Source organism: Aspergillus tanneri (genome assembly GCF_003426965.1).
Source record: "Aspergillus tanneri strain NIH1004 chromosome Unknown AapTan_5_pilon_pilon_pilon, whole genome shotgun sequence".
Taxonomy (NCBI): Eukaryota; Fungi; Ascomycota; class Eurotiomycetes; order Eurotiales; family Aspergillaceae; genus Aspergillus; species Aspergillus tanneri.
Genome location: NW_022984632.1, coordinates 3,561,206 through 3,587,995, shown reverse-complemented (window position 1 = coordinate 3,587,995; position 26,790 = coordinate 3,561,206). Strand labels below are relative to the sequence as shown.

At 48.0% G+C, this 26,790-nt stretch overlaps 7 protein-coding genes and 1 non-coding gene across 8 annotated transcripts; 3 read left to right on the top strand and 5 right to left on the bottom strand.

Moving 5' to 3' along the window:
• Nucleotides 1-373: 373 nt before the first annotated feature.
• On the bottom strand, nucleotides 374-794 carry ATNIH1004_010586 (uncharacterized protein; the record flags this gene model as incomplete). Its single annotated transcript, XM_033575154.1, has 2 exons — nucleotides 374-604; nucleotides 729-794. The coding sequence occupies 2 exons, from the start codon at nucleotides 792-794 to the stop codon at nucleotides 374-376; spliced, it is 297 nt and encodes a 98-aa protein (XP_033423172.1).
• Nucleotides 795-993: 199 nt separating this feature from the next.
• On the top strand, nucleotides 994-3,607 carry ACO2 (aconitate hydratase ACO2; the record flags this gene model as incomplete). Its single annotated transcript, XM_033575153.1, has 3 exons — nucleotides 994-1,033; nucleotides 1,136-1,185; nucleotides 1,244-3,607. The coding sequence occupies 3 exons, from the start codon at nucleotides 994-996 to the stop codon at nucleotides 3,605-3,607; spliced, it is 2,454 nt and encodes an 817-aa protein (XP_033423171.1).
• Nucleotides 3,608-3,861: 254 nt separating this feature from the next.
• Nucleotides 3,862-4,290, bottom strand: ATNIH1004_010584 (VOC family protein; the record flags this gene model as incomplete). Its single annotated transcript, XM_033575152.1, has 1 exon — nucleotides 3,862-4,290. The coding sequence occupies one exon, from the start codon at nucleotides 4,288-4,290 to the stop codon at nucleotides 3,862-3,864; it is 429 nt and encodes a 142-aa protein (XP_033423170.1).
• A 2,105-nt stretch (nucleotides 4,291-6,395) lies between these two features.
• ugd2 (putative UDP-glucose dehydrogenase Ugd1) lies at nucleotides 6,396-8,134 on the top strand (the record flags this gene model as incomplete). Its single annotated transcript, XM_033575151.1, has 4 exons — nucleotides 6,396-6,621; nucleotides 6,669-6,997; nucleotides 7,045-7,156; nucleotides 7,242-8,134. 4 exons carry the CDS (start codon nucleotides 6,396-6,398, stop codon nucleotides 8,132-8,134), a joined length of 1,560 nt encoding a protein of 519 aa, XP_033423169.1.
• A 493-nt stretch (nucleotides 8,135-8,627) lies between these two features.
• On the bottom strand, nucleotides 8,628-9,522 carry ATNIH1004_010582 (uncharacterized protein; the record flags this gene model as incomplete). The annotated part of the gene is made up of 2 exons (XM_033575150.1): nucleotides 8,628-9,106; nucleotides 9,165-9,522. The coding sequence occupies 2 exons, from the start codon at nucleotides 9,520-9,522 to the stop codon at nucleotides 8,628-8,630; spliced, it is 837 nt and encodes a 278-aa protein (XP_033423168.1).
• Nucleotides 9,523-12,253: 2,731 nt separating this feature from the next.
• Nucleotides 12,254-12,334, bottom strand: ATNIH1004_010581. The gene has a single exon. It is a non-coding gene; the product is annotated as a tRNA-Ser (tRNA).
• A 1,334-nt stretch (nucleotides 12,335-13,668) lies between these two features.
• ATNIH1004_010580 (ankyrin repeat domain-containing protein) lies at nucleotides 13,669-14,847 on the bottom strand (the record flags this gene model as incomplete). The annotated part of the gene is made up of 1 exon (XM_033575149.1): nucleotides 13,669-14,847. The coding sequence occupies one exon, from the start codon at nucleotides 14,845-14,847 to the stop codon at nucleotides 13,669-13,671; it is 1,179 nt and encodes a 392-aa protein (XP_033423167.1).
• Nucleotides 14,848-19,994: 5,147 nt separating this feature from the next.
• On the top strand, nucleotides 19,995-26,020 carry ATNIH1004_010579 (uncharacterized protein; the record flags this gene model as incomplete). Its single annotated transcript, XM_033575148.1, has 12 exons — nucleotides 19,995-20,127; nucleotides 20,180-20,314; nucleotides 20,371-20,625; nucleotides 20,677-21,699; nucleotides 21,754-22,203; nucleotides 22,886-23,011; nucleotides 23,073-23,703; nucleotides 23,754-23,990; nucleotides 24,039-24,806; nucleotides 24,859-25,540; nucleotides 25,598-25,736; nucleotides 25,827-26,020. The coding sequence occupies 12 exons, from the start codon at nucleotides 19,995-19,997 to the stop codon at nucleotides 26,018-26,020; spliced, it is 4,773 nt and encodes a 1,590-aa protein (XP_033423166.1).
• Between the last annotated feature and the right edge of the window lie 770 nt (nucleotides 26,021-26,790).

Genomic DNA, 26,790 nt, shown 5'->3' with positions numbered 1-26,790 from the left:
TCATGTACAATCCGGTTCTGCGTCGAGACATCGTGTAACAAAAGCCCTTCCGCGTGCATTGACTTATAACATGGCTGGGTAAGTAACAAAGCCAATAGAAAGCAAGGAGCTACTCACTCACTCTGGAGACCCTGATAAAGCCCTAAATCTATGGAAAAACGCGACGTACCTCGCGTGATCGGAGCCTCATCGTCCTTCATGGTAAAGCTTATCAGTACTTCATCCTGCAAGTCATCCTCTTCATCCGTGGAAGATTTGGATCTGCTACTTTTGGTGGGTGGCAGAGAGATCCCCAGTTGGTTGGACAACCGTCTCTGTCCGGTCTTACTGGTCAAACAGCCATCTTGATCCGGTTCAGACACGAGACAGGTTTTTATAGGAACATCATGTAGACCCTCGCCCGGATGCCTTCATCTGGTTGGCGGAGGATAATAGCACGAAACACAGGGATGAGTCGTTCCAGTTGAAACTCCCTTGACTTGATTTTTGCAGTCAAACTCGACAAGTGACCGTAGAAGTCTTTGCTGTCGTGCGGTGGCCATAGCAAGCGATACAGGAAACGCTTGTAGAGCCAGTACTGAATTAAGGCACAGTTGCCGGAGACCTAATGCATGGTTAGCGAGGCCCTTGCGTCTCTAGAGATAAAATACCTTCGATTGGAAGTCGGTAAAAGGCCGACATAGTAGTACAAGGATCCAAAGTTTTACAGGCCGCTATTAACTGATCACGAAAGAATTCAATCCATCGCCGATCGGACGCGCTTCAAAAACCTCCACCAGGGGTATCGAAGCCATTCGGCCTGTGGCATGGACTTTAAGTCGTAGTGCAATCTATTATCTATCGAAGCAAGTATACTACTGCATCGCGTCATATTACGGGACGCGATCTAGGTACGGAGTAATATTCCCCCGGCATTCCCTGACTCCGATTCATAGGCCGCCTTGGCGGTACCGATACCGCTGCATACGGAGAAGCCGCGGTTACCCCGCGGCAATGGCCCTCACCCCAGTATGGTACGGTCACCAGCGGCCCGGTATCGGCGATTAGCACAGCCAATCAGCGCTGGGATAAAAGAAGCATCCTAAGAGTCATCGCCAGCGGTCGCTTTCTGTCTCTCTTGCTCATCCCTCGACAGGAATGATGGTGAGACAACTTGTCTGGCAGCGGGCAACTGCCACTCGAAGGGTATGTCAGCCTTTTGTGAATTACCCGGACTCCAATGGATGGATGCTGACTGTGTTAGCTGGCCCCGAAATGCCTTTCCCCACAGCATTTATTCCACCGCCGTGGTCTCGCCACGGAGGCCTCCGCCGCGAATTCTCGCATGCCCCCATATCCCAAGATTGTGCGAAATCTGGAGGAGGTACGACGGGTGCTGGGTGCGGCGCGCTCGCTCACCCTCGCCGAGAAGATCCTCTACACCCATCTGGCCAACCCAGAGGAGTCCCTGTTGACTGGTACGGAGAATGGACGAGACATTCGTGGGAAGGCCAATCTGAAGTTGAAGCCGGATCGTGTGGCCATGCAGGATGCGTCGGCTCAGATGGCGCTGTTGCAGTTCATGTCGTGCGGGTTGCCGTCGACCGCCGTACCCGCTAGTATCCACTGTGACCACATGATCGTTGGGGAACGGGGAGCCGATACGGACCTTCCAGCGTCGATCGAGGGCAACCGTGAGGTGTTTGATTTCTTGGAGAGTGCCGCCAAACGATATGGCATTGAATTCTGGCCTCCCGGGGCCGGAATCATCCACCAGAGTGTGCTGGAGAATTACTCTGCTCCTGGACTGATGATGCTGGGGACCGACAGTCACACTCCCAATGCCGGTGGTCTGGGTGCCATCGCTATTGGAGTAGGAGGTGCTGATGCCGTGGATGCACTGGTCGACGCCCCTTGGGAGTTGAAGGCTCCCCGCGTGTTGGGGGTGCGGCTGGAAGGCCGACTTAACGGCTGGGCCGCACCTAAGGACATCATCCTGCACCTGGCCGGGAAGCTGACCGTCCGCGGCGGCACGGGCTTTGTGATTGAGTATCACGGACCCGGTGTTGAGACGCTGAGCTGCACAGGCATGGCCACAATCTGCAATATGGGTGCCGAAGTTGGCGCCACGACCTCGGTTTTCCCTTTCTCTCCCAGCATGATTCCCTACCTCCAAGCCACTGGTCGTGGACATGTCGCTGAGGCGGCCGCCGCCATCGCCGCCTCGGGCCCTCGGAATTTGCTCCGGGCGGATCGCGATGCGGAGTACGACCAGCTTATCACCATCAACTTGTCAACCCTGGAGCCCCACATCAACGGTCCCTTCACCCCTGACCTATCAGTGCCACTATCCGCCTTCGCCAGCACCGTGCGCGAGAAAGAGTGGCCGCAGACCTTTGGTGCAGGTCTCATCGGCAGCTGCACCAACAGCTCCTACGAAGATATGACCCGTGCCGAGGACCTAGTCAAGCAGGCCTCCGCCGCCGGTCTGAAGCCCGCCTCGGATTTCTTCATCACACCGGGCAGCGAGCAGATCCGCGCCACCTTGGACCGCGACCAGACCTTATCGACCTTCTCCGCAGCCGGCGGCACTGTACTCGCCAATGCCTGCGGTCCCTGCATCGGGCAATGGAAGCGCACCGACGGCGTAGCCAAGGGAGAGGACAACGCCATTTTTACCTCGTACAACCGCAATTTCCCCGGCCGTAACGATGGCAACCGACGCACGATGAACTTCCTGGCCTCACCTGAAATCGTCACGGCTCTAGCGTACTCGGGCCGTACGACCTTCAATCCCATGACCGACAGTCTACCAACGCCGTCGGGCGGCGAGTTCCGCTTCCAGCCGCCGACGGGCCATGCTCTCCCAAGCCAAGGCTTCGCCGATGGCAATCCCGCTTTCCAGCCGACGACCGCCGTACCCGACCCGAACTGCAATGTCATCGTGTCGCCCACGTCGGAGCGCCTGGCGCTGCTGGAGCCTTTTGCCCCGTTCCCTGCGGGCGAGCTGTCGGGACTGAAGGTGCTCTACAAGGTGCGCGGTCAGTGCACTACAGATACGATCTCCGCGGCCGGCCCATGGTTGAAGTACAAGGGCCACCTGCCCAATATTTCCGCCAACACGCTGATCGGCGCCGTCAATGCCGCGACGGGGGAAACCAACGTAGCATACGACGAGGCGGGCCAACCGCACGGGATCCCCGAGCTGGCTGAACAGTGGAAGGCGCGAGGCATCGAGTGGCTGGTGGTGGCCGAAGAGAACTACGGCGAAGGTAGTGCGCGAGAACACGCCGCGTTGCAGCCGCGGTATCTGGGGGGACGGATCATCGTATCCAAAAGCTTCGCTCGCATCCATGAGACCAACCTGAAGAAGCAGGGCGTGGTGCCTTTGACGTTTGCCAACCCAGCGGACTACGATCGCATCGACGCATGCGATACGGTCGAGACAGTTGGATTGTACGATGTGCTGCAGTCTGGCGGCAAGGGAGAGATCCAGCTGCGTGTGCAGAAGCGGACGGGTGAGACGGTGGACATTCCAGTTCGTCATACGTTGAGTCCGGATCAATGTGGGTTTGTTCTGGCAGGGAGTGCATTGAATTTGTTGGCGCAGCAAGGGAAAAGTGATTAGACCGTGCACTGTAGATTAATAGGATTTGTAATATTTTCTTTGTTTCATTATTCTTTTTTTTTTTTTCTATGACGGTGGTCTTTCGGTATTTGAATGGCAATGCACTACAAATGCACTACATTATTCCTGAGTACAAATATGGACCATAAATCCTCGACCTTAAAAAAAATAAATTCTTATATAACACAGGATGAGCTAGTTTTACCCAGTGCCATACATGTGGGTTAAAAGTAAATACCGGTAAATAGTAAAATCTATTCCCCCGGATTCCCCCCCTCCAAAAACTTAAAAAACGTCAAAGAATTCCCATCATCATCCTTAATAGTAAACCATCTCCATCCCCAGTCCGTGTCCTCCAGTTCATCGGTGATTTCCACGTCCCCGCGACATTTCAGGTACTTGTAATACTCATCCAACTCGACCGTACCCAGTGCAATCAACGCCTGTGTGGGTTTGAACTCCTCCCTATTGAGAGAGAAGTAGAGATTCGCGTCTGCTTTTTTGCCGATGAAGAGGGAGCAGAAATATGGTTCTGAGGTCTCTGATTTCTCATCCGACGGGTCGGGCTTCACCTCTCCGATCTCAAAGCCGAGCCGTTGAGTGTAAAAGTCGACGGTGTGGGAAATGTTAAGCGAGTGGAACATGGGAATAATTTTCCATGCTGATTGTACGGAGGAGGACATTTTGATGACTTTTTTGGAGTTGTTCGTGTTTTGAGTTTCAGTCGATAGAAATATATAACTATGTTCATATTAGGGATTACCTAATGATGTTGCCTAGTTATTTAAGATTTCTACCTAGTTCTCTATCCAATCATCTTGGCGTTCCACGTCGTATACGGGAATGCTGTGAAGCGGATACAAAGGCTATAATGATGTGCTGTTAATGCATTAAGCAAATCCCCAGTGGGTTTCTGAACCTGCTCCTCGACAATACCAGAAATTCCTAAGCTACACATCAGGTATGTCGAATCTGCAAGCGAGTTAAATCAAGACTAATAGAATAGGATGGCTTTTAACAATCTCCTGGTAAAGTGTCGTGGCGCGTGATGCCTATCTGGTAGAGACCGATGTGCAGGAATTGATCTCCTTGAACAATAGGTCATACTCTCCCACCCGTTGGCCGGGCACACTGCTGGTATTTGCTGCAGCAATTATCATGTCGGTATTTAATATCTTCGCGCCAAAACATCTTCCTTTAGCGGAAGTGATCTTTGTTACATGCTATTTTTATGCGGTCATCAAGTTGATTATCACCCTTCGTCCTGGCTCCTGGGGTCCGCGCATAGGATGCCTTCACAGGTTTTACGGGTAACAGCGTTGGATGGCCATCAACCTTGTCGACCGTTATGGTGGGATAGGTTTCCTGCATCTTTATTGTGTTGAGTAAGTCCTTTATCAGTACTTTACTCTCAACTGACGTGGTGGTATAGGCTCTGATTCGGTGGCACATAAGTGTAAGTCATTCGTTCGAAGATATGAAACGGTCTGTAACCGATTCCAGTTGAGGAAATTGAGAATGCCTGTGTATGCCCGATATTCAGGGTGCTATGGAGTCACAAACCGGATTTTCATTTATCTACATTTCCCAACAAGCATTGAACAATACTGCTGGATCCACGGTCCTGGTAGTGGTTATACTTATTCTCCTGATTATCATTACCATTAGCTCTTTGGCATCTGCATCGTGACAGACATTCGCCTTTGCCCGGAACATGGGCTTCCTTCTCTCGGTGGCTTGGAGCGGTACTTCCCCTTGAAATCGATTTATTTTCTTTGCTAAGAGTATTTGGTTCTTCCCATTTTGCATATCCCAGTTAACTGAATCATATTCGCCTGTGTATTCTCCATGGTTATGTCCCTAATTAATATCGGCTCCACCGTAGCGTTCAATGCCATGCTCTCGCTATCCACAACAGCTTTGATGGCCACCTGCTTTATCTCATTTGGATGTATTATCCTGCACAGGATAACAATAACCCTCCGCTAGCTTCTTGTCGCTGGTCACTGGGTCGATTGGGAATGTGGACATGGTATATGTTACGTAGTGGTTCTCCTGGAGCTTCTGGCCCAATGAGCTCCGAATCAATGCAGAAAATTTCAACTGGGCTTGTGTTCTTTTCGTCGGTTTAATGGGCATTTCTGCAGTGATATATTGGATGCACTCTAGGAGGTATATGATGGGCAGGTGGTCAAGCTTGAGGGAGGAAGTTTTATTGATTGCGTGTGTCTGGATAGGACGCGTATTCTGAACGATCAAGTCTCTATTATTCGGGACATCGATTCTGGTCGATTTGCATCGTCTTGTAGAAACAGGAATGTGATCACTTTTCGGGTGTATTTCCAAGGTGCTTGTTGATATGGAGCCATGTGCAGAAAATGCTCTTATGTTCCTCTGGATTTGCCGAGTAATCATGGTCGGAATTCTCTCCTGTGTCGTAATAGGCATCCTAGTGTTCAGGACAGAAATACCACACCAGATTGCGATTCGAGTAGGTGACATAAATATGCCACGTCAAACCCGAAAATAGAACAAAACCAATAAATCTCCACCGCCAAGTCAAGCCACGTAGCGAAACCATCAAACTCATGAAATCCCATCATAAACATCACAGGACTGGTAGTCAAATCTCCGACGGATTCGCAATGGAGATGAGGTGGCTTGTGCAGACCGCTCTTTGCCAGAGGTACCACTGGGGGTCTTGGTATAGACCACCGGACTGAGAATCGATCAGAATCACACAGAGTACGTAGTTCATTTTCTGAACCGTGATCCAAGGCCTCCCACCATGATGCCCTTCCTCCCGCTGCTACTGGTCCTAGCCGGGTTGACGATTTTCTTCTCGAAACGCAAGTGCAAGGCAATCGAGAAGCGTGAGTCACATACGCCGCCTGTCGTGGTCAAGGGACATACCTATTTCGATAGCGTAGAGGATGTTCAAATTCAGCCTGTGGTGAGGACGGAGAGGGTCAAGTACGCTCGGTGCGTGTGTGTAATCGGTGCCGGGTACATGGGTGAGTGTCCCATCTCTGTCGGATGTTGCTGTTGTTAATATGTTCAGGTGCCTTGACGGCGATCGTCCTGGCGTCACAAAATCCACATATTCCGTTTCATGTTGTCGATAGTGATGAGCAACTGATTGCGGCGTGGAACTCGGATCGAGTGCCGGTTCCTGAGCCTGGACTGGAAGAGATGCTATTTGAAGATGCCACAGAATCCAGTCCTACGCAGAACGGTGCAGTCGATCAAGATTCAGAATTTGGGGCGTTTGTTTCGCAGCTACCACGCGCCAGAAAGCTCAAGAATATCAACTTCTCGACGAACGTGCATGCCGGCGTCACCGTGGCCGATCTGATCTTTCTCTGCGCCGAGGCCCGATCATCCACAAAGGTAAGCTCCATGACCATCACCACATCATTCCGTTAACGGACGAATAGAGTGAAGAGTTGCATGGTCTAGACCTCTCCCATATACAATCCGCTCTCCAGGCCATTGCGCAAGTTTCAACAGGACATAAGATCATAGTCCAGAAAGCCGCCGCACCATGTGGTATGATTCCACGCATCAAGAACTTCGTACGTGCGAATTACCTCCATCGAGGAAGAAATCTAACAGAAGCAGCTGAAAGAGACAGCCTCACCATCCGCATCATTCGATGTTCTATCCAACCCTGACTTTGTGGTTCCCGGTTCTGCCCTCCGTGACCTCTTATATCCCCCGAGGATTGTCATCGGACACGTCTATTCTGAGGATATGTCCCCCGAAGCTCTGACAGCGGTGAGACGGCTATACACGCCCTTTGTTTCAGAGGAGAGAATCATCACCATGGACGCATGGTCGGCTGAGCTGTCCAAACTCGTTGCCAGTGCGCTTCTGGCTCAGCAGATCACCAGTTTGAACTCGTTGAGTCTGCTCTGCGAATCCACCAACGCGAAGATCAACCATATCACCCAAATTCTGGGACTAAGCCAGCGTGCGGGACTAGGGTTTAGTGCCTCACAACGAGTGGATCTACTGTGTCTGGTGTATTTGGCTCGAGAGCTGGGGATGTCTGACATCGTGGACTATTGGGCGAGTGTCCTTCGCATGAATGAACTTCAGCCGGCATGGATGATCCAGAGGGTAGTTGGTCGGATTTCAGGAGCTCTTGTCGAGAAGAAAGTGGCGCTGTTGGGGATGACAAGTAAACACATGGGTGATATGTCCGGTGTTATTGGTCTGGTGCGTGAGTTGACGCAGAGAGGTGTTGAAATACGCATCTTTGAGCCATATTTCAACTGGACTGATCAAGGACTCTGTATTTCCGATGCTCGGAAAGGATTTATTGTGGCCAATTCCGCGGAGATGGCCTGTATGGACTGCCATGCCGTGATGGTAATTACAGATCGGGAAGAGTTCGGGCCAGACCAGGTGCGATGGCAAGGCATTGCACGTCACATGAAGACGCCAAAGTTGCTGGTGGATCTGAGTGGTCGGTTCGACCAGCTTCAAATGCAACAGTGGGGTTTTGATCTGTTGGATGTGTAGGGGAGGAGTGAATGTATTATAGCAGGATAGTAGTATAAGAGGTTGTTGTAGTATTACTATTGTTAAGCGTTGGGAATATTCACAACGGCTACTCTAAACATCAGCTGCAGCAATTTAGTAATAATATGCCTAGCTGGTTAATTTCGCCCTTAGAAAATACTCTATTATATTTAATAGTATAATACATTCCTTCCTCATTCTTTAAAGGATCCTAAATTCTCCGCAACACAATATCAGCTGCTTCGTAGGATCCCTCTCTCAGCCCAGGTTGTTTGTCCCTGCTTCTCTAACAGTCCTTTTTTTTGTTTCTAATTGGTGACCACCATGCTCTAACATATTTATTAAGACCCTGCAATGCGACTCGGCGGTCCTTAATCGGTGGCCGATCTATGATAGTGCACATAACTAGACATGTAACTAGCACCTGTAAGCCCCGTAGTGATTCCCAGTGATGGATTCCGGAAGACAATATATTGCAACTGTCCCACTGGGATCACTTTACCCAGTCCTCGTCGTCGGTATCATCCCACACCGTCTGTGGGTTCGGGCTGGGGTATTTGTGCTGGAACCCCTTGAGCATCATACTCTTAAACTCGTTATAATACGAATCCCAGATGCTCATATGCCCCATAAGGCCATCTGAAAACGGCTGGAACAAGCAACCGATGGGTTCTCCGTATAGCTCATCCAGAAGTTGTTCTAGCCTCGGCAACATGTCTAGATATACTAGCTCAAAGGCCAGGCCAGGGCTCTCCATATCGAGAAAAATAGGTGCTGGGATACGCACCACGTTTCCCAGGATTAGGTCGCGGACAACTAACAGATCCTTGAGCTTTATTTCGTGGATACGCTGCTTCCTTTTCTCCGGGTTATCTTGAAGCACCAAACCCCATAGCTGGTACAGACCGCGAATAAAACGGGGGCGTTCGGTGGGAGACAGATGGGGGCGGTTTGGTGGAAATGGAGGAAGTTCTATAGGGATGATTAGCTTACAAGTTATATAGCAGCTAAGGTGTTGGGCCCGGGGAACGGAAGGTAACGGGATCTGTACCGTAGACGCGCTGTCGATGATGCTTGTTAAAGTCCTTCGCTGATCGATCCAGGATAGCGGCATTCCGGATCAACTGGAGAACATGTGGGAAGGATAAGTTCGTGACACTTGCATGGGGGCCCCCTTGATCAGCCAACAGAACGCGCGCATGTCGGCGACAGGGTATTGTCCGGGGGGCGATTTGCTGATAGATCAGGTAAGCATAGTTGTTCCACACTCGGTGATAGCGTCGTCCAGTGGCCGCGAACCATGCTACATCCGAGAATGAGGGAAGGGCAGTGAAAATTGACACAATCACTTCGGTCGGAATGCAGTCCAAGGGGGCATCAGATAGCATGGTTTAGATCTTCCTGTGCAGCAGGACAAGCGAACGATGGAAGTACTAGCGAGGCACTTTACTTCTTAAGAGCAACGGCGCGCGGGGGCTGTGTTGACGACCACTTCTTGGTGTGCCGCGTCCCTGTGTCGGACCATGACCTCGTTAACCCTCCAACCATATTCTTTCTTACTCTTCTACTCAGCACTGTTATCAAGATCATCCGGTGGGAAACTAACGGCCTACTGGTCGGCTCTCGAACTAACATTCTACATGGATATACAACACCGATGAGTGCTCACCGGATGCGGCTGGGGCCCAAAGCTAGGAGTCTCCGATATCGACGGACTATACCCCCAACATTGGATTCTGTCGACAATTATGGTAATTTTGATTATTCAGTGTTATTGATGATACAACATCATCGGATCGCGTATATTTCCTATATTAGTTAGTTTGCATTCATCATTTGTTACCTCGCCTTTATAAACGCGAGATGTTTTGGTAGTTTAGTTGAATCAGAGACCTAATTCAATAAAGGATCGATACTTGCGAATACGCGTAATTTTACGATCGACAGATTCCATCGCCTCATATGAAAATTTTTTTATCTTCCTAAATGGGACTATGTGTACGCCAGAAAGGAAAACCGCTTGCCAAACTCGTCAGCTGATATTTCTCGGTCCAACATGCAAATCGTGGTTTTGTGGTGCATCATATAATCCCCCACAATAGTTACAACTCATGTTTGTCTTGGGCTTCAGTCCAGTCGATGTGATTGCACTGTCGGGTTAAGGTATAATGGCGCTAACTATTGCTGAGATGTCGCCCAAACATAATTAACGGTTGGTCCAAAATCAGTGCAAATAATTCTCAGTATACAGGCTAATGATGAAAGTGAGCAGGAGAGGATGGCATAGATAAATATAAAGTTCACGATGGTCTATCTTAGATAGTCGATATTATTCTTTCAATTCAAGCATCTTTCCTTTTGTCACGTATTATCTGTCATTCTTTATTTTGCTGCAATGCAGCTTACACGCCTGGTGACAAACCAGTTGGCACTATGCCTGCTCTGTCTCTTCTTCTTGTCGGCGTTTAAGCCCACTTCTGCTCTCCCGGGGGCTCTAGGAGCATTGGCAGTCGCGCTTCCTCTAGCAGTGATAAAAGGGGCCACGGAATAGGAGGTCTATTCGGCCATGGGAGCTCCAGTAGTGGCAAGCAGCCTCCTACCAAGCCGCGTACCGAGAGTATATGGAGCTGAATTCACATATCTATTCTATTATAGCGATATTAAAACATTCTTGGCCTAAGGATGCTATCTTTCCTCCACCGCTTCTCTGCTTCCACTGTAAAGCTTACAGTACAATTAGGAATGCTACTCACTCCTCAAGTTTAAAGAATTCATGGGTTTTGATTTGCAGATCCGGAAGTTGGCATTTAACTTTCTGACTTTTGCGAAGATTTAGATATAGATAGAAACCACCCACGGTATAGTATATTATCTGCTGATTTACTATTCACAAGCATAGAATATAACCTCTTAACGAAGTGCTGAATGGCTGCACAATGACAATAGGGATCTATGACAGTCCGCAGGAGTGGATACAAAGGTCATACATAGAGATATAATATGCATGATTTAGCTTAAATGTCCATGTTACCAATAAAAGGTGCCAAACATGGGACGTGGAAAAGCTACTAGGAAATCCACAATTCCCTTTATTTGGTGGCAATACCAAGTTACTGATACTTTGCTGAAAAGCTCCTGTCAAGATACGGTAGAATATACGTAGGATACCGAATCAGTGCTCGCATTGAGCTCATAGTGCAGTTTATAGCCGAACGGTATTTTTTATGCCGCTGGCCCCATCTCAGGTGTGTGTGTTATAAGTAATATTCTTGAGTGTAATAAATAATTGTCAATATAAAATACCATCTGAATGCGACATGTTGTACCAATATTGTGGTTCTCCTAGTGCCAATGGGTTTTTGAGGTGCCAGAATCGTATATTTCGAATTGACAATAATATATACGTACTAACCATAACAGTTTCACAAGAATTTGCTGCGCCGTCCCAGTTGCACCGAAAGAAGCAGGATTGGCCACCTATCCCAAACACTGCGTTTATGTCAGAATATTGATGTCTTCCGAAAAGTCCATGCTAAAGAGTAAACAGCCTCTGCTGTCAACGAGTCGACAGGACGGTATGACTATGTTCCAGCATAGTATGGCAAAAACCCAGGCTTGTGGTCTTTCCGGTGAGAGATTAGTATAATATTGGAAATACTCACAGTGTAAAGGGCTGGGGCTCGTTTGACTTCTCGGGCCTATTGTCCCTATTGTCCCTATTGCCCCTACCCCATTGGCCCTCGACCCATAATTACGTGACTTTTCATATTATTTGTTTACCGCTACTTCTCCTCTTTCTTTCTCCCCTTCAATGATTCCTTTCTGTACGTAGCCTATCCTAAGGTCCTATGGGTTCAGCCCTTGACACACAGCTTTCCATGATAGCACCAAGTTATGGCTTCTCCAGAGCTCATGCGGTTTTAGTGGTTGGATAGTATATTCATGTTAGAATAATCAGAAATTGAAAAGTAACCCTCTCCACTATTCTCGAAGCGGAAAACATATTGTTTATATATTATGAGTGACTGATTCAGCATCATCACACTATCTGTGGTTGGGTAAAATAATAATTCAACTTTGCCTACAGAGGAAAAGAAAAACCTAGAGGAAAAAGAACGTCGTCAGCGAGAGGATTCGAACCTCTGCTCGCGAACGAAATGGTTTTCTAGACCATCGCCTTAACCACTCGGCCACACTGACTTATTAGTGAAATTACTAAGCATATAGTGAATTATGAAATTCAAAGCATCAGGGAACCTAGATATATTTGTCAAATTAACAAGGTCTATATTACAGTCTTCATGGTAGATCGTAGGTGAACGGTGATCGTTACCACCATACGACGCCGTGAATAGGACTACCACCCCGGAGCGTGTATTGAATTCCAGTCTATCGTCGTCCAGTCAATCTGATCCATGTCGACTTCCATCGCAGCTTGTCCGGACATGACGGTGCCGGACTGCAGGCCATGGCTACTGAAGTCTATGGTGATGGGCATTGGCATATTGTTGACATTCATGCCAACTGCATCGCTGGACTGCTCGTCATTCCTGGTTGACAGGAAATTACATACCACCTGCGTACCCTTCTCCCGGATGTCTAACATGATACGCGGTGTCTCCAGCGGCTTATTCTCTCGTCTGTATAGCTCCTCCCGTTCCTCTCAGGCTTGGATAACAAGTCGAGAAAAGAAAATAAACAAAGGGTTATTGCCTGTCTTCTCATTCATCATGCGGGTCGCGTAGTTGTCGCTCATGGCTTCCCAGGCCTTATCGGCATGACGCTCGGTCTCGGTCGGCCACTTTCTTAGGTCTTGAAGTACAAGAATGTACGCAGGAAAAGGGAAGTTAGGATGAACCAGCCAGAGGTATCCTTTTGTAAGAGGAGAGGTCATGAGCTTCGTATCGCACTCGAGCATGTGCAGTGCATATAAAGGCATACCAATTAAAAGAAGACCAAAAGAAAGTACGTAGCAAAAGCACGTGCGCTATCGACGCAAGACAAAACCAATAGGAGAATAGAAGTGTCCCAGAAAGCTAGGCCAAATATGATAACACTAATCCTAATAAGGAAATATTCTGAATGGCTGGACAACCACAAAACGGCAGGCTTGCACTGGAGGGCATTTTATAGACTTCAGCTGGGCTGTGCACAGGACCTACGTTGTGGTAGAGTGTCTGATGTACGATCTGAGTGACTCTGTAATGTTATTATGGTACCAGGATACAGTGGTAGCCAAGACCAAGATAGCCGATTGTATGCATTACTCTGGTCTGTAGCTATGCTCTACTTGCCATACTGTCTCTTGCATGAGGCATACTGGTGTCACTTTACAACAAAATTTCTGGTATTAGTTCTAGTTTTAGCACAATCATTAGCGGCCATGGTGCTTCCGTACTAGAAATCAAGAAAGATAACTAGTCCTACAATTGCAATAATCCTAACCCAATTAAACCCAGTATGCCTTTGAATTTCCCAGCTCCAACCATGAACCTTATAACTGTACTTTGCTCGCTCACCGGAAACACCCACTCCTAAGAGTTGGTGGTATCAGTATCAGTCGAAGCCCCGTCGGTTGAGTCAGAGTTGCCTGGGTCTGAGAGACCAGCATCAGATAATTCTAATTCAGGGAATTCAGATACGTTATGGCCAGCATGTTGTATCAAAAATAGCACGACCTCTTTCATCGACTCTTTCGTCTCTCGAGCAATGCCAGTTTCTGTGCTCTCAAAAACTGAACCTGTACTACTCCCTTCCCAGTATTCTTCGTCAATTTCTTGTTGATGACTATGCTCCATACATAGTTCCTCATATAAAGCGATTACAGCTTGAAGGATTGAATCGCCATCTTCATTTTTTGCATCCATAGATGCCCCGTACTCAATCAATGTGCGAACAATTTCTACACATGTATTGGGGTGTCCCGTTGCAAGTTGAAGGGGGGTCAAGCCGTCAGCATCTTTTACGTCGATAGTTGCCCCCAATCCGGCCAATCTCTGAACAGTGTCTGGTTGAGAACCATCAACTGCGCAGTGTAAAGCAGTACGACCATAGTTGTTCTGTGAATTGATGAATGCGCCACGAGCTATAAGCCATTCAACAATTTCTGTACGGCCACCGCGCGCTGCAAGATGAAGGGGAGAGTTCCCGCTATCATCGACCGGCTCAATCAGGGCTTCGTGGTCATTTAATTGCTGAGACACCTTTAAATGGCCGGCACCAGCTGCCCTGTGCAGAGGAGTTTCACCTCTATAATTTCTTTCCTCGATAGCCGCTCCAAGAGTCAGTAGTTGCTTAACAATCTCGACATGGCCATCACCTGCTGCATGATGGAGGGGAGTGTTGCCAGTATTATCTTTTCCCTCAATTACAGCACCATTGTCAATTAATAGCTGCAATACCTTCAAATGACCCCCAGCAGCTGCCTGGTGCAAGGGTGTTTTTCCGTCACTATTAATCTCCTGGATTGCAGCTCCTAAATTAACCAGTGCCTTGACTAGCTTCACATGGCCACAGCCCGCAGCATGATGGATGGTAGTGTTGCCACCATTGTCCGTCCCCTCGATTGTAGCACCATGGTCAATCAATTGTTGAAATATAGCCAAATGGCCCCCGACAGCTACATAATGAAGAGGTGTTTGACCATTATTATTCTTTAAATTAACATCTGCTTCCTGCTCTATAAGGATTCGAGTCACCGCGAAATGGCCCATACGGGCTGCATCATGAAGTGGTGTATCATCGCTATAATCTAGTACATGGATATCAGCTCCGAATTGGAGCAGCCCCTGTACAACCCGTTCATGTCCTTGACGGGCGGCTGTATGGAGACAGGTGACTCCTTTTGAGCAGGACTTAGCTCCTTTATAAAGTTAGCACTCTGCATACTAGTAATTATCACATAAGGAAAAAGCATGGCAGACCATATCTATAGACCTCAGGCTGTACAATCTCGTAAGTCGAATGATTCACCCTCGCCAAACGTGAGAGATCCCCATGATCCAGATGTTTTGCAGCTTCCAGCACTAATTCAGGTGGCAAGACAAGTACCATTTTTCAGCCAAGTGTTTATCGCTCTTTGTTCGTCTTGATAAATCGCAATTCTTGTGTTTTGCCCACAATCAGAATATCACGGGAAATATCTGCTGGAAACAAATGGTGGAAATGTCTGGTGGAAGCGCTTGATGAACGGCTTTCAACCCTTTATACCACCGAGATTCAAGTAGCGCTAGTCTATTCTTGGTTGGTTTGTGGATTAGGCACCAGTTGTCGCCTGAACTTTAGTGTAGCCTCTGAAGGCACAGGGAGCCTTGTAGGCTTATGGCATGATGCCTGGACAGTTGGAGAGGTGTTGCAAACCATATCGCCCAGGATTTGACAAATCCCAAACAGCACACAACCCTATATTTCAACTCTATGTTGCACATCCAGGCAAATCCTACATATACAAAGTAATCAGCGACTCCAAGAATTATAAATGTTGAACAACTCCAGTCCATGTGTCATACAAATATAGTAGTAGTAGTATTCATACGCTGACCCCTCGCATTGGACGATATGCAAACTAACCACTATTTCTATCTTTGTGTGTCTAGCCACATTGTACCATTTCATGCGTGCAAACTTGGAGCCTCGCCCTCAAGCCTGCGATTGTTCTATTTCCCCGTCTCCTTGCGATAAGGGAGGGGCTTGTATTGTGTTGTGATTCTGTTCGGGATGGTAAATGATGTGCCGGAGATGGGAATCGAACTCATAACATCTAAAAAGTGCTGTCACCAACCCTCTCGGCTGTACAAATAAAGTAGTCTCGGTGGTGATTTCATACCCTGGCCCCTCAGCTTCGACAATATGCAGGATACAACTGTCGCTATCTAGCTATCTATATGTATCTATGTACAGTGATCCATTACTTAACTTGGAATTTAGAGCCCCGTCAAGGCCCGAGGCAGCATAAGTGCCTGGCGTTCTGTTCTGCGCACTCCTGGCGTGCGACTTTGAAACGGCTAAGACGCATCTACAAAGTCCAGCACGGCACCCAAGATACTGCTCTCATGCGTGGCGCCTTGCAATGTATTTCCCTTACCTTGGATTCTTCCTTCTCCCAGCATATCTGAAATGTTGCTGAACGCACTTCCGATTTTCCTTCGTAGTTCCTCGCAGGTCTTTCAATCTTGGGCAGTCCACTAGAATATGCGTTATCGTTTCTTTAGTCCCGCATTCGCACTTGCAGTTTGCCATGTGTTGCTAGCCATGAGTGTCCGGTCAGGAATTGCGTAAGCAAGTAGGCTCGGTTCCGTGCGTAAGGGAGCGAGCTGTTCATCCTGCCGGTGTTCATTGAGGGCAGAGTTATGTCGATCCGTGTCTTTTTGCTCCCATTCCGTTACAAATACAGCAGGTTGCAAAATCATCCTGACACGCCAAACACTGAAAATTTTGGTTTTCAGCACATACTGAGATTTTCTAACGTAAAAAATATAGTTGGATTCAGAGTAACCCTTATTATTTTACTAGAAGACCGCGCTTCGCAGGCTGCGGGCCCTGAAACATAACAAGTGAGCAATTTAATTCAAGTCTAACCGGTTAAATGGGAATGATGAAGTTGATTGGGCGACTGAAGCGAGTCGACTACAGCAGTAATATTGAAATATTATATAGACTAGTACTAATTAGGAAGGTCGATGTGGCGGAGATTCTCCGAATGCGTTCCTTATAGATTAGGTTAGGTAAATAATCATCCTTTTCAGCTTCCATAATATAAGCCTCATACATGGTTAGGCATCCCACTATAATTTCCGACGTATGGATCGTAATGCTGACTGATTGGAGGACGAGTATACAAAGGTTTCCTTCCATTTTGTAAAGTCTTTCAGTCAGGCATATTTTTACCTTCATACATATGCGGCGTGTGTTAATATACGTAGTATTGAACAAACGCCAATAGATTTATGCTTACAGTCTGCAAAGAAAGATCATCATGAAGCATCGTAGATGCAGTAGTATACTCTGGGCAACAGGGAATATGGGAATTAACAAACAACACTCCCTCGGGAAATCTTCTAAGCCACACTTTCTCCTGGTAAATTACTCTGCGAAGCCTCCGGCTCCAATGTATGGTGAAAGCAGCAGTTTACTACACTCAGAGTGGGAGGAGATAGATACTTGAATGTCGCGGATAACAGGACCTGGTCTTACAAATAGCACATTTTGAAGGACGTTCATACATACGGAATACTGCATCCGGCAACGTAAACGGAGTAAGCACCACAAGAGTCAACTAGTCTATTGATCCAGAAGCTCACAGTCCTACTGTACTCCAGATTACTCGGGGCACATCACGCCTAGCAGCTTCACAGCCTCACATGCCCCCCAAACCTTCCAACCACTTTGGATCATGGAGGTAGCGATTCTGTGACCGAGAACTGAATATCTTGGTGGAGACGACATGACGCATAGAGAGCGGGAAAAGTCCTCAGTCTAGTCAGCTTCGATGTCAGAGGAGCATATAACATGTCAACCTAACAGCCCTTTATTTCGGCATGTTGCTGCCAGCTCTGTAGTGTTCCTGACGGGGAAATATACCTGCTGATTCGAAATCTGATATACCAGCTCCGGGTTTGTCACAATTCACAAGGTAGGCAGGGCAGGCAGGTATGCGCATCGATCAGCTCACTAACCAAGACGCAGCATTCCTCTGGAGATCGTAATGTTACACTGAAGAAGTGCGTTGCGCCCCTGAGACTTTCACGATGGCACGGCGTCCTGAATGGCACCGAAGGATAGAGTTGCAATGGCTACAACTCTAGTAAGGTATGTTCTGGAACCTGAATATATTGATTTTAGTTAACTAACTAGTGCTGGTTAGAAATGTCGATATCGTGGAGTTACTCCGAAGCAATTGATGCGCTTGTTATAAATTTATTTAGGTAATAATCATCCACTTCAGCTTGCATTTTATAAGCCTCATATAGCTGATGGACAATGGACATGGTTAGGTACTCCACCACAATTCCGTGGCGTTTCTTCAGGGTATTATATGTAATACAAACGATTGGAGGACTATTATGCTAAGGTTTCCTACCATTGTTCAGAGTGGACCTGTCAGATTATAGTTTTACCTTTATTGGTGACCTCACACTGTTGTGAAAACCTCGATACGGTCCACAGTGCACAGGGGAAATGGGGAATAGGGCAGGAGAAGCTATACCAGCTACACGCACGTAGCCTACTAAGGAGCGTATATATTCAACTAGATATATATTCAACGTCTCATCTAGATGCCACACTCTTCTCTTCTCTTAACTGGGATAGAGGATTCTGGGTTGATACCGTTGTACGTAGCCAAGGCGCTAGGAAGGAATCGGTCCGAATACCACTTCTTCAACACACACAGTCAAGAGAGAGAGTGTGTGAATGGTTTGGCCGCAACGGGTCACCTGTCGCTGCGGTCTTAGAAGTAAGCGCGTTAGACCGTAGCGTCAAAGAGGGCCCCATCCGCACTCCCCTGTGGGGCGGTGAAATGTCTGTATATTGCAGTGGTTCTATAATCTATATACAGAGGGAAGGCGGGGGTAAACCGAGACTTGACAGCGTGAGAGATGACGAGGCAGAGGCGGACAATTGATTCCCTATTGCAGGAGGGAAGAACCCCTCAGTAAGGCCTCCGAGACCAGGAAGCCTACTCTGCAACGTGTTCATCACGTGAGGCAACCCCAATAAAACTATCCCCCTTTATACACATGCCTGTGCAAAGGGTGTACGTAGTATTCGACGAACTCCGGCAGAAGTGGCTTGCAGTCTGGAACCGAGGCATCGCCTTGAAGCATTGCCAATGCAGGGGAACGACTATGTCGTGGCATGCTTTAGATGGGCCAATATTACTTATTATTCAGCATCTTGTATTCACCGTTTTATCGAGTTCTCCCAGATGGATTCAGATAGCTAGAAACCTTCCTTTTCAATATAAATAGATCCTTATCCATAGATTAGTGATACTAGCTCATACGCGTATTCAGCTGGCCGAAAGGAATCAACACAGGAAAACTCTTCCAACAAGCGTCCCACACTCCGCGGGTGGACTCATTAGATAAGTCTTTGGCTCCAATGCAGAGTGAAACAACCTTATAGTATGACTATATTTTACTACACTCACTGTGGGAGGAGACAGAAATGCATACGTTGCGGATAATAGCGCCTGGTTTTGCAAGAGACACATATTGTATAAGGTCCTTACATACGGAATACTGCGTTCGTGAGTGGAATTTAAACTAGGGATTCGTGCTAAGCACCAATTAGTCTATCGATCCAGATATCCGCAGCCCTATTGTACTCCGGATTACCCGGAGGGCAGGAGTAAATTATCCCTAGCAGTTCACAGCCTCACACGGCCCCCATACTGTGCCCAAACAAACCTCGCAGAGCCCGTGTGGGATGGCCTGAAGCTCCTATCCCCACCATGACAACGGCCTGTCCCTGCTTAAGTGTATACATACACTAGTACGATTTGGCATATTATTGTCTCCTGGCGCATTGTGCTCTCCACAGGCTTGCGGACTGAAATTTCATCACGCTATCTGTGTTTTAATTGTAATTTCGAGTTCAACAAGGCAACGGACCTATTGGTGGCCTTGAATGGCCGCAATCTTGTTGGGGAACATTTTAGAGGGTATCCTATCTATATCGATCTACGCGTTACGGCTTGCGAATTGTACCCGAAGGATGAGCCCCGGTTGCAAAGTTCGCTCACAGCTTTAAGTAATGATGTATCCAAAAGAGGACCAGGACGAGGGCATAAATAGCCTATATCATTGTAACCCAGAGAAGACTACTTTCCTCTATCATCATTCTTCGTAGAACAATCGAAATGTTCTGGAAACCTTCTGTCCTTTTGGCTCTCTCAGGGGCTCTTTCCATTGCTGCTGCCCCCAGTGGCTCCTCGAAAGAGCCATGTGCTTTGGTGACTAAAGAGATTAAGCAAGCTGCAGAGGCAAATCTGAGTAAGTGCAGATAGTTTTGTCCCCTCATGGTGTTGTAGTTAATGATACGCAGCCGTTCCTGTTGTCCCTGCCCGGTTGGCACATGAATGCCTTGAGTCTCTGCCATTTGACTCTGATCGAGCTGCTGGCTTCACCAGAGAGGTGAAGAAGTACATGCAATGGCACTCGACTGTGGATAACCTCAAGAGTGAGTGTTCTCTTTCTATCCCTTGAAGCACAATGAGTCTGCTAATCGTGTAATAGATCCACCTTTAGGGTACTTGTCTCCTCCCGTCGATATAATGGCTGGTCTAGACTACATACACGGCAAGGCCGTCAAGAAGGAGTACAAGAGCCAGTACGAGTTCGACAATGACATTCAAAAGCTTTTAAGTTCCGCCAATGACGGTCACCTGGCTATCCAACTCTGCTCTCATAATATCTTCAAATTCAAGAATGACTTCCCTCTTGCTTCGGCTTCATCAGATGGACTGCAGTTGCCTGAGATCTACGCTTTCAGTACGTTCCCAAGGAATTTCATTAGAAATTCTAATTCTGACAACTATGCAGATGATCTCAAGCTCTTGGAAGAAGCTTCCGACCGTGTCTCCTCCATCGTATCCATTAACGGCATGAAGGCGGCCTCGTACCTCGAAACTCTTGCAGCTCACCAGACTTATCAAGACCCTGATGCACGGTACAATTATGTGTTTGACTCGCTGGCTCGGTATCCTACCCTGGGGGCTACTTTTGGAGCTTTCTCCTTTGATTCGGGTCTATGGCAGGGCCACGCAGAACATATCGTAAAATTTGCGAATGGAACGAGGCACAAGGTTGAAGTAGTTGCAGTCCCTACTGCTAAATTTGATTTTGGCTACAGCAATAGTCGGGCTATGTTCAAGGACTACTGTCTGCCAGGACCTCAATCAAGCAACGAGGGGCAGAGTGGTAATGAAGAAGAGACTCCTAAAAAACAACCCGCGTCACCAATGTACCCGAAGCCCATCGTCCGAGATGAATACAACTTGCTCTCTGGCTATTTCCTGGAGGACTCTGAATGGATCGATGTCGCCGTACTGTTCAGCCCATCATTCGACGCGGAGGCCGATGGCGAAGCACTGGCATTTGCTAAGCATGCCACCAAATTCATTGAGAAAGCTGTTGACGCGGGCAAGAAGAAGTTAATCATTGACCTTTCGTTCAATGGAGGAGGTGTTATCTCCACTGGATACGATCTGTTCAAGCTCTTCTTCCCAGAGAAGGACGTCTGGACCGCGGCTCGATTCCGCGCCCATGAGTCAATCGACCTTGTTGGAAAGGCCCTGCGTGAGCAGGAGCCCGACGATATCGCCTTCCAGAAAACCAGCTACTTCGGCCTGCCCAGTTTCGTTACTCCAAACCAAACCTATGAGTACCGGACCTGGAAGGAATTCTATGGCCCTCATGGACTGGTGGAGTCTAACGTGACCAGCATCTTTGCCAACTTTAACCTCACCCAGCTGTCTACTTGGGACCAGCCTGTTCGCGGCTACGGTGTTGTCAAGCAGAACATGACCAAGTCACCTTTTTCTCCTGAGGACATTCTTATCGTAGGTATGTCCATACTGCAATGAACTAAACTCTCACTAACGACATGACAGATCACAGATGGACTATGCACATCCACCTGCACTATCTTCACTGAGCTAATGAAGAACCTAGGTGGCGTCAAGACCCTCTCCTTCGGTGGCCGACCCCAGTACGGCCCTATGCAGGACCTGGGGGGCTCCAAGGGCTGCCAGGTTGCCCCAACCGCCATCATCGATTCATACCGCGATGCAGCCAACCGCGTGGCTGACAAGTCCGAGAAGGCAGGCAAGCCAGTGCTCACTCCCCTGGAGAGGGCCAAATTAAACGCGACCATGCCTGGAGAACTGCCTCTGCAGCTCGGTGGTATATTCCAAGTCAACTTGAAGAACGCCTACCGTCCCGGAGACGACGAGTTGCCTCTGCAGTTCACCTACGAGGCGGCTGACTGCCGTCTGTTCTACACCGCAGAGAACCTTCTCAAGCCAGCTACTACCTGGACGGCGGCAGCTAACGCCTTCTGGGGCAATGGTGACTGCGTGCCGGGGTCTTACAGGGTGTTGAACCAGACTAAATGGTCTGCTTAATTTGGATGTGTAAGGGTTTCTTGAATTATACTCCGTTGAGGGTGGGATATAGATGTGTCTGAGTTACGGTTATGTGGAATACGGGGGTGGCCCGGCTCGGCGGTGTCATTGACTCATTGGGTCGCTGAAATAAAATCGGATCCCCGGAAGCGGCCACCCGAATCAATGACGTTTACATCCCTGGCCGTACTATCATCCCCATCGACATTGTTAACAATAATAGTGTTGTAATTTGCTATCGCATGGGTTGAATACGTCTATGCTGCTCGATGTATTTGTAGTTCAGCCGAGGTCTAACCCTAGCTCTCTCTGATTTTGTGTAATCCCGTCACAGTATCTCTATAGGCTTCCACGGTCTTTTCAATCCGGTATGGAATTTATCCCGGTGGATTGCTTCCATTTTGGAAACTGGATTGATTAGACTCTATGCAGGGCTCAGACCTTGTAATAGGATTCAGCATTTGATCATAAAGCTAAAATTGATGGCGCCGTTCGTGTTCTAAAGTCAATGGAACCTAAAATAAGCCCATGTGTGATTTTAAAAACCACCGAGTTCGCAAAGGTCTTGGCCTGGTCAAATTCCTCTAAAATCAATTTGGGTTGACAATCTTTCGCTACCTATAAAGTTATGGAAACACAAACAGCGCCGCAACAGTCCACGAGCATTACAGCGGAAGGCAGTGGGCCTTCTCTAGGTGAAGGACATGCAACCGTAAGGGAGCATGGCTTAAGAGGCGGGGTGCGTGTACTGGGTAGGTTACTCCGGGGTTTGAGATATTCCTCTCTTTCGCATGACTCACGATAGAGAAACAGACAATGGACGACTTGATATCAAATTTGGCGAGGAGAGACGCTGGATTACACAATTAATGAAGCAGATGGAGCCGAGTTCAAAGCCCGGCGTTGAGACGAAGAAACCATCGATACCAAGTCCCACAGAAGAAGAAAAATGGGTCAAATTTCCTATTCGGTTGAACATCGTAGTGCAGGTCGTAGGATCGCGAGGTGATATTCAGCCATTTATCGCACTGGGTAAGGAGCTTCAGAAGCACGGCCATCGGGTGCGACTAGCCACACACTTGGAGTTCCGCGACCCTATCAATGAAGCAGGCCTAGAGTTCTTCAACATTGGAGGCGACCCCGAGCAGTTGATGGCGTTCATGGTCCAGAATCCGGGATTGATTCCGGGAATGCGCACAATACGCAGTGGTGGGATTGGAAAACGCCGACGAGAAATGAAAACCATTTTTTCGGGATGCTGGCGGTCCTGTTACGAAACTGGGGATGGGACACAGTTGCATGAAAACCCCGAGAGTCCGGGAACGGCGGCTGTAGACAAATGCATGCAGCCGTTCGTGGCTGACGTTATTATTGCCAATCCGCCGACGTTCGTTCATCTCAGTTGCGCCGAAAGATTGGGCATTCCCTTGAATATGATGTTTACGTGAGTCCAGAGGCGTATATATTACCCATTAAGATGCCTAATCAATGTAGGATGCCCTGGTCTCCGACTCAAGCCTTTCCTCATCCCCTGGCAACTATCCGCTCTCAGAGCACGAAACCATCTGCCGCGAACTTCGCATCCTATGGAGTTGTCGAGGTTATGATGTGGGAAGGGCTTGGAGACCTGATTAATCACTTTCGCAAGAAGCAACTTGGGTTGGATCCGTTGGATGCCATCCGGGCGCCCAGCATCAATCACCGGTTACAAGTTCCATACACCTATTTGTGGTATGTGAGGTAGTTCTAGCCTCTTATTAGGTTTGCTGACACTTACAGGTCGCCCTCTCTCCTCCCTAAACCGCAAGATTGGCCAGATCACCTTGATGTATGCGGGTTTCAGGTGCTACCAGCTGAATCAGACTACAGTCCCCCTGAAGATCTGGATGCCTTTCTAAAGGCTGGCAAACCTCCGGTCTATATTGGTTTTGGGTCTATTGTAGTGGAGGACCCGGGCAAACTAACAAAAATTCTCATTGATGCTGTTACCCAGACCGGGCAGAGAGCACTAATCTCTAAAGGATGGAGTAACCTTGGATCAGAAGAAGAGAAGATACCTGATAGTATCTTCCTCTTGGGCAAGTGTCCCCACGATTGGCTCTTCAAGCATGTCTCATGTGTTGTACACCATGGAGGCGCTGGAACCACTGCTGCTGGGCTGCTCTTAGGCCGGCCTACAGTGATTGTTCCGTTCTTTGGTGATCAGCCATTCTGGGGCTTTATTGTGGAAAAGGCTGGTGCTGGACCACCGCCGGTACCATTTAAACAACTCACAGCCGAGAAACTAGCAGATGCTATTAAGATAGCTCTAGAGCCGTCAACCCGGGAATGTGCTGAGGAAATTGGGGCCAAAATGAAGTTGGAAAAGGGGTCGGTGAATGCTGTACATAGCTTCCATCAGCATCTGGACGTCGATAAAATACAGTGCTCTGTGTGCCCCGACAGACCTGCTGTTTGGTGGCTTAAGCGCTCGCATGTCAAGTTGAGCGCGCTTGCATTTTCAATTTTAATGAATACAGGACATATTCAGCCGGGTGATGTGGAATTGTAGGTATAATCGGTCCTAACTGGTACAGATTATTCTGGTTAACGACAATAGATTCCGAGCCCGAGAATACGACACCAACCGTGATCCCAAAGGCCCTCTTACGGCGGCTGCAGGAGTACTTTACGGAGTAACAACAGACTTATTCACTGGTATCGCGAGAATTCCAGGGCACATCGCCGATATGTTCCCTGGGTCTGAGCCCAACTCAACGCTTAGCGAGTATCGAATGAGAGAATGGGCAATCGAGCACTTTGCAGAGGTCATGTCAAATCAGCAACAGGAGAATGGCCATCAACCTGTCTCTGAGACTGGAGCTTATCTTCAAAATGGCGACAACAGGGCCGTACAGGAACATCGCGAGGCTAGTCAATCGACCCCCCAAGCGACCGCTCAAACTACTCCTCATGCTCGCACAAATGACGAAGTAAACGACCGTCAAGACATTCCCGGAACACGAGTCAATGATATCAACAAGGAATTTAGCACGAGACAGAAGGCTACACACTATCATACACCAATGCGTAGCAGAGCAAGGAAGCGCCTTTTAGATGCAAGGGATGGGACTGAAAGACTAGCAAAGCGTACACTGGCTGTTGCGCTGGTTATACCAACAGATTTGACTCTCAGCGTATCGAAAGGGTTTCACAATCTGCCGAAGTTGTATCACGACACCACAGTGCAAAACATTCCCACTGTCAGGGGGTTCAAAACTGGACTTTGGGCTGCCGAGAAAGTAAGTAACCTTTGATCCGGTATGCGCGGCATGGCCAGGTTCACTCACCTACTCTAGGAATTTGTCGGGGGATTTTACGATGGTTTCACAGGGCTCATTACTCAACCAGCTCATGGTTTCCAAGAGACAGGTGGCAAAGGCCTGGCAAAAGGTGTTGGAAAAGGCATAGGAGGAGTGTTTTTCAAACCCGCTGCAGGTACCTAGGCCAAGTCACTCCTTTTTTTAAACTGCTTTTCTTTGCACATTTTTTGCTATGCCGTAAATTCTGACCCGGTCAATTATGCAGGTATTTGTGGGTTGGTGGGATTTCCTTTGGACGGAATCCATAAGAATCTTCGCAAATCGCTGGCTGCAAGCAAATCCAAGGAGATTCTACGATCACGAATTACGCAAGGGATCCAGGAAATGTGTGCTGCATCGCCGGAAGAGCAGACAGCAGTGATTCGTAAATGGCATGCGCTGCATGAGAACGGGGCTTGAAGCAGAGAGGTCAACAACAATAATTAATCTATCGGTACCGCTCAGCAGGGTGATTCTGGATATATCACAAAATATTGAACTTTCTAAATGTGTTGAACGACTCTGCGGTCGATTTTCATGCGCAGGCCTCGTGGCTATTGCTCACCGAGCAGATATAAGCACCGCGTGGCGGTGTGGCGGGTGGTCTTGGGCCGACTATTTTGGACATTTCTGATGACCTCACCTGCTGCTTAACTGTCTAATGTGGAGGATCAGGATATTTCTTAGGGAATGCTAAGTTATCTGCATATTCCTTCTGCACAGTTGCGGGCAAATTGGAAATTCGGCCTTAGGCATCCATCTATGGAAGAAGTTTGAAGGACGATGTGACCTGGCTTCATGCCCTTTTCTTCTCACATGCCAGACCCTCCGAATCCCCTACACACGTGTACCTTATATGGCTTAATTGTTTACTGCTGAAATTGAACCCGTTCTGCATTTCGCAATAGTACTTCAGAAAGCTTAAAATGTGGCATATCTCTATCATAGCAAAATTTGCCAAAACTGATAATATATTAGACAGGAGATATTGGTAATTGAAAATTTTACAGTCGTTGCCTATCCCATTCCTCTATTCGCAAAATATCAGGCCCCAATATTAAAATTGATGGAGTCCGCAATTTTCGGGACGGCAGTGGTCGCAATTTAGGCTATTGCCATCAGGTTCGCAAGGGCCTGCAGGGTTTTTCGGTCGGCCAACATTGATCAAACTTCTCCAAGAGGCATCCAAT